Source organism: Mya arenaria, chromosome 10, assembly GCF_026914265.1.
Source record: "Mya arenaria isolate MELC-2E11 chromosome 10, ASM2691426v1".
In the NCBI taxonomy this organism is placed as follows: domain Eukaryota; kingdom Metazoa; phylum Mollusca; class Bivalvia; order Myida; family Myidae; genus Mya; species Mya arenaria.
This window is the reverse complement of record NC_069131.1, coordinates 69,520,359-69,527,336: the sequence shown is the minus strand read 5'-3', so window position 1 is coordinate 69,527,336 and position 6,978 is coordinate 69,520,359. Positions and strand designations below refer to the sequence as shown.

The following is a 6,978-nucleotide window of genomic DNA, read 5'->3' as shown; positions in this document are numbered from 1 at the left end:
TTCAATTAGTCGGAATTTAATTTATGCACTATTTTGATTTGCAAACCGACCTGATTAAACTTCTATGAAGTTACTTTATAATTTAATAATGATATTACTTTGGTAGCTGATTATTGCAACACAACCAAGCCATATCTTTAATCTGCATTGTCTTTCTGTAAAAACATTATATCGAAACATGACAGATACTTTCGTTTTGAGCAGATGTTGCCTTAAATAACGAACTATTAAATCGGAAAGATTGTAAGTGACATTAAGTCAAAAAGCTGATAAACCCTTTGGACTTTCAACCTTATACATTGTAAATATACTGTATTCAAACTGTTTAAGCGAAGATAAAATGCCCGTATGGAACTTCTTGTAATGGTCACCAAATTGTAATTACCTCCCTTGTTGAAGACTGTCGTCTGTAGCGCATCATGAAAACCTTGTCTGGTGGCAATATTTAAAACGCGAGTTAATTATTTCTCGCTTTAAATGTCACCAGAAAACAGTTTTCACCCACCTTTTAAGAAATAATGCTTCACTCTTCTTAGAACTATTTAAAGACCGATCAGACCATTTACATACTCTGAATCACTGCGCGAATATCCATGACAACCACGAATTATTGCATATCCGTACGAAATTATTTTCACTAAACACAAAAGAGTTCCGGCAAAAAATACATTTTTACTTAATTTAGTTAGATGAGGTGGGAGAAAAAGCATCTACCATCGGTAAACCTCGTTTCCGCAAAACACCCTACGCTCGGGTCGGAATGAACCTATTTTACACTCTCGGCCATGGAAGATACTTATATTCTAGATACCTACCTACACAAAGCAATGTATATGCTTCGGATTGAGAACTTTATGCACAAGAAGAAGACAAATTTCAAGATAAAAACAAATGCAAGATATCGCCAGTATTATACACTTGTTATACTAACTCATAATAATATTTCCTATTTCAAGAGTAAAGGAAAGTATACGCATATCATATACAGTTACATTAACGATCAATACATTGGGAGTGCTACAAATGGTATAATCAAAGGTAGGTCTCTTAACAAATAAATATTAAATGCAAACCTTGAGCAGCATTACGGGAGTATGTCAGTATTTCGAATCACCTTTAAGTTAATTGTTTTTACTATCATTCAGTTATGAGAAACATACTTTGTATAGAAAACAGCGTAATTACGCGACGGTTACTAAGTGCAGATTATCGGAGGTCATGGCAAATATTAACGTGTAAATGTTTAGCCACGCCTTCTCTAGACGCTCATTGGTCAGTCGGTTATCAACCCACGAGTTTGACTGACAGACCGTGTCATGTTAATTGCATTGAAAGATAAATGGCTTTGTTTGTTTTTTAAGATACATTTATTACACAAAAAACAGACACAATGAAGAAGTATTGTTTACATCTCAATGCAAACATTTATTAGTTCCATCTTGTTCCATCTTGCACTTAGAATTGTCCGAAATCAAAGAAAGCCAATGCCGTTTCGAAGACTGTATTCAACCTATCCTGCATTGATTCACTGACAGCTTATTTCAGTGAACTTCCCAAAGCACCTACAGCCGCTCCACCAACAAATAAGGCAGCCTTTGTCCCGAGAGCTAAACCCGCCACTCCTGCGCTCTGCGCAAGCGCAAAGAAACTTCCGGATACCACGGCTGGTCCCTATAATTTTGTAATGCAGGTTAAAATTCACAAAGGCCACAACAAATATATCATTTGTTCGTCGGATTTGCCGCACCTAAAATTCGAAAAACGAAAAAAAAATAAAAAAAAACTTTTTTTTGCGCCCGCACTTACTATTTGGCCGCGCATATTATTTATTTTTTTTACTTCTGAATTTTCTCTATTTTCTGAAGTTTTTTACTTAAAATTTGAACCTGCAACGTCGACTTCGTCTTTTTTTGAAGGTATTTCCATGCTTTACATTCTCCGCGAGCAAACTTTCCTCGTGTCAGGACAAAATCAGGTCCGGGTAACCGCAAAACAGCCGATATTTGTTGACAGTCTTTTTTGTCGGGAATATTTTGCAGGACGCACCGTTGTTATCTATTTCCGGTTTTAATTTGCAGGATACTTTCAGTTTTCGTTAATGTAAAATACACACTTTTAATTGAAAATCAGTGTCATAGTCAATGGATTATAGTCTTCAGTAAACAAAAACAGTTTCACAGCGTCGAAGGCAATAATTATTTATGTGTGTTTTAAGAAATTCATTGTTTTGTACTCAAAATTTAGTGTTAAATAATAACTAAATCAGATTTTGAGTGCAAAACTTATATTAAAATACACGGACACTCGACTTACAACAAATGAACATGTTTTCGTGAGTTATTTTTTAAATTCTAAAATGCATTTCTCAGTTTTATACTCGTAATTGATAAAAATAGAAGGACTTGTAAATGTTTCAGAAACAGTCTGTATTTATGCACCATTCAATTGTAACCATGCCCCCCCCCCTCCACCCCCTGGACCGGGGTTATACCTGAGATAGTCCAAATAATTGTACGTTGACGGATTTTTTTTAGATATTTGATATGGCAAATCCTTCACGTACAAATTGTTTAGTATCAAAAGTGGGTAGTTGTTCCGATCAGGATTCCGGGTTAAAGCATATAGCGTCTATAAAATATCATAAAAACAAGAAATATTACCAGAAAATGTTATTTTATATTAGTTCCGTACACAAAAAATAAATATCCAACTAATAATTATGAGTTTGACGGCTTTTCTTCATTTCATTCTGTCAAAACATAACGATATATACATGAAGGGCACCTGCAAGGCTTTAGGGCACAGTTTTAAATCGCTCGGAACATTTCGGCCATGGCCGAGTTGTTACGATTGTATAACGAGGTCTATCTCGAAGCTTTCTCGGAGGAGGCCGAGCTATTACGATTGTATCGAGTTGTTCCCCTTCGCATAATTGTTGTCTGTGTCAGTCAACTTTCGTTTTATTGGAAAGGTAAACAACTTGTTTTAATGCATTAAATGCTTGTTTAGTGCAAAATAACATTTCACTTACATGGTGAAATATGAGTATAACTCTTTATGATCAATTTCAACCATAAAATACTTCACTTAAAACAATTTCAATATTTTTAAAACACCCCCGTTTTTTGCACATTCCCGTTTAGACGTTAGGGATTGGAAGAATCCCGTTAAACACGTCTATTATTTTAGACTATACCTGAGATAGCCGGTGAAATGGGCCGTGTGCCCCGCAGTGCCATTGGTTTTACCCGGGGTTGGCTGGACCAAAAGTCAAAGTCCCCACTATTCCCCGGACCATGGGGGTCGTGGTTACAATTGACTAGTGCATTACACATACATATAAAAATAACATCAGTAAAATCAGAAAATAAAACCTTTTATAAGTAAAATGACTGTTTTAATTTTCTCAATTCTTTGTTCTTATCCATTTGTTTTCTTTGATCGATTTGTAGTAAAGTGGCCTGTTATTAAAGTGGCCTGTTTCTTACGGGCATTAAAGCTATGGAGAGTGTCATGATTTTTTTTTTCAAGGCACAGACCTATAAACCATTGGTTCGTGGTAAAGGCGAGGTCTTGAAAGGGAAACATCTTTATTCAACCACCTGCTCTAATATAATGACCGGTGCCGCATTTGCAGATTTGTTTAATACTGCTTCAATTGTGTTGTCCCGCAATTTAATCGGCAGTGTCTTAAGTAATAGTAAAGCACTGGATCTTATTGCCATTTGTTATAAATTGAGACAGATTTTCATGTGATACAATCAAAACCGTTTCATTTATATTTAAACTTCATTTATATTTAAACTAAGAACCTATGTTTGCAATTAAAAAGCATTTCTTGACAAATTTAGTAAGAAATAAACTTTTTAATTTATATTTTATTTTTCGCCTTGCGCTCGCCTTTGAATTGCCTTAAATTTAAAAAAAAGTATTTTTTTTTTCGCTCGCTCGCTCCTACTTTTTTTGGGCAAAATCCGTAGAACAAATGATCAATTTGTTGTGGCTAAAACTATTAATTGAAATAATTTGAATCAATTATCAGAGTTAGCTTATATTTGACCTACTGACCTCTTTTTGACCCGAAATAAGATTTTTTTTTAACTTAATTGTATGGCTGTATCGAGATTTTTCCGTGGGGTGATGTTGCTTTATTCTTGTTTAGATCTCTGAGATCTCACAGAACAGGTGTGTTGTCCACACTGCTTGTCCCTTTAGTTTGTTTTGGAATACAGTTTTAACAAGACTAAGATTAATAAACACACACATTGAAAAAAACATAGCAAGGTACCAAATGTATGCAAATTTACAAACCTGAATACCAGCTGCGATAGACCCAGCAACGACGCCGGCTGACCCAAACCCGAGGGCGCCTAAAGCAACAGGGGCACCAACCATTGCTGCAACACCTGCGGTCACGCCAACTGCTGCACTCCAAAATTCTAAATGGCAATGATATTCAATGCAATAAGTTTTCATTTAGTGCTTAGGTTGCTTTAAAAGATTAAAGTTGCATCATAGTTCAAAATTACGTATGACATATCCCGTATTTTTTGAACGAGCTAATAATTGTTTTATGCATCAAATCTTTGGATAATGGTTGGTGCTTGTGATAAGATATGTTAACAGTCCATTCTCCTGTGTCCACGATGTGTACATGGAACCTATTTTTCAATAGATTTTTCACTTAAGCTGATTTCTCCCCATATTGACCTTAAATGAGTCAAATTTATCGGAACTACCAAATCAACAATGTATTGAGACTTTGAAGTGATTGCAGCTATTTTAAACTAGAACTCAGCGCGAATCGGATGTGTCGCCTGACGAATTATTTACTGTCGACAAGCTGTTAGATTGGCATTTTATTCATTTATAGACAATGATGTTGCCATTTAACTTTCAAGTGTAGGTGGCATTTGAACTGAAGGTAACAACGTTAAGCTGGACAAAAATTAACAACGAAAATTAACAAAGGGCAATTACTCTAAAAATATGGAGGCAAGAGTTACGGTTCTTGTGCACTGTGCTTGCCCTCAATGAGATCTATCTACCTATTAAGGTTCAGGTTGATACCTCTTATAGTTTATGATATATGCCCCTAACAAAATTTAAGCTTGCAAATTAACAAAGGGCAATAACTCTAGATATATAGATGCAAGAGTTACGGTTCTTGTGACCTGCTCTTGCCCTCAATGAGATCTATCGAGCTATGAAGTTTCAAGTTGATACCTCTTATATTCTTCAAGATATGCCCCGCACAAAACTTTAAACATGAAAATTAACAAAGGGCAATTACTCTGAAAATATGGAAGCAAGAGTAACAGTTATTGTGCACTGTACTTGCCCTCAATGAGATCTATCTACATATGATCAAGTTCATACGACTTATAGTTTACGAGATATGCCCCGGACAAGTGAAAACGGGACGCGGGTGCCAACAAATGGCAATAACTCTTAAAATATCGAAGCAAGAGTAATGCTTGTTATGCACTGCATTTGCCCTCAATGAGATCTATCCAGCTATGATGTTTCAAGTTGATACCTCTTATTATCTATAAGATATGCCCCGGGTAAAACTTGAAGCATGCAAGTTAATTAAGGGCAATTACTCTACAACTTAGAAAGCAGGTGTTACTGTTATTGTGCACTGCACTTGCCCTCTATGAGATCTATCTACATATGAAGTTTCAAGTTGATAACTCTTATATTCTACAAGATATGCCCCGGACAAAACTTTAAGCATGAACATTAACAAAGGGCAATAACTCTGAAAATATGGAAGCAAGAGCTACAGTTCGTGTGCACTGCACTTGCTCTCAATGAGATATATCTACATATGAAATGTCAAGTTGATACCACTAATAGTTTACGAGATATGCCCTGGACAAGTGAAAACGGGGCGCGACCGCCGCCGCCGCCACCGCCGACAAAAGTAACCCCTATATGTCGCCTAGTCAGGCGACACAAAAATGCATTTTCATAACTAGGAAAAACATTTCTGTAAATGTTTGAATAACTTTCTTATTTGAATAGATATCATCAAGAATACATTGTTGATAAGGTTGTCTGGTGCATTTTGACACAAAGACAAAGTAATAATGTCGACAGACCTTTCCGATAAAAGGTGAATGCTTTTTGATCCCAAATCTTATGTAATCTTCGTTTGTAAAGTTTGTGTAACTCCCTAAAACATTTCACCAAGAATCTTACTTTTACTCCTAAAAAGATTGTTCCTCAAAAATAAATAAAACATCAACTTTTGAAACGTTCTGATTTTTGACTTTCCCCACCCACTTTTGCAATGTGGCCGACTCTTAAACAAGGAGTCACATTATCGTATCCATACCTTATACGTTGTACTCGAATGAGTAATTACGTGAATGCTTTCGAAATAATGGGGCCAGACCCTAAAATCACAAAACTCTTTTTAATAAGTCATTTCTCAATCTCGATTACATCTTATCTTTTCCTCATATAACATGGTCGGTTTCAAAACTACTACTATCATAAAATATTTAAAATTTGTTTTATAAAATCTGTTTAATCACATCAATTAAGACATTATTTCAATCAACAAAAATAATCGATTTAATTCTTACCTGGCATTCTTGAAAATATTATCCGACGTGTTTGATGAAATTACAGTTATGCACGGTTTAACGTTACGGAGACTTCGTACCACTTTAATATCGTACCAGGAGACTTCGTACCATTCGGCTGGAGAGATCGTACCGTATATATATATTGTATAGTTATATAAGTATTTGATAATTTTTGTGTTTAGTAATGTATAGATAATTGAGAGAATATATATATATACGAAATATAGTATGCTGGTTCAAGTTCTGAACAATGTTTGTATTTTGGTAATTGTTTTAATGGTTCATTTAGCAAAAACAAAATAAACTTTAAATGTAAATCTCTTGTTTGAAATAAATTTAAAGAAAACATATAAAACCATCGTTTCCATTTTACCAGTTA

General features: G+C 35.1%; 1 protein-coding gene across 1 annotated transcript; it reads right to left on the bottom strand.

Moving 5' to 3' along the window:
- Positions 1-1,290: 1,290 nt before the first annotated feature.
- Positions 1,291-6,673, bottom strand: LOC128206887 (interferon alpha-inducible protein 27-like protein 2A). The gene is made up of 3 exons (XM_052909595.1): positions 6,597-6,673; positions 4,312-4,439; positions 1,291-1,671 (listed from the first exon to the last, which is right to left on the bottom strand). The coding sequence occupies exons 1-3, from the start codon at positions 6,601-6,603 to the stop codon at positions 1,537-1,539; spliced, it is 270 nt and encodes an 89-aa protein (XP_052765555.1). The 5' UTR covers positions 6,604-6,673; the 3' UTR covers positions 1,291-1,536.
- Positions 6,674-6,978: the final 305 nt, after the last annotated feature.

What these genes read in the sequence shown, in the direction of transcription:
- LOC128206887 (XM_052909595.1), bottom strand. An exon ending in CTATCGCAGCTGGTATTCAG is followed by an intron (nt 1,672 to 4,311) that starts GTTTGTAAATTT and finishes ACAAAATTATAG; the next exon opens with GGACCAGCCGTGGTATCCGG.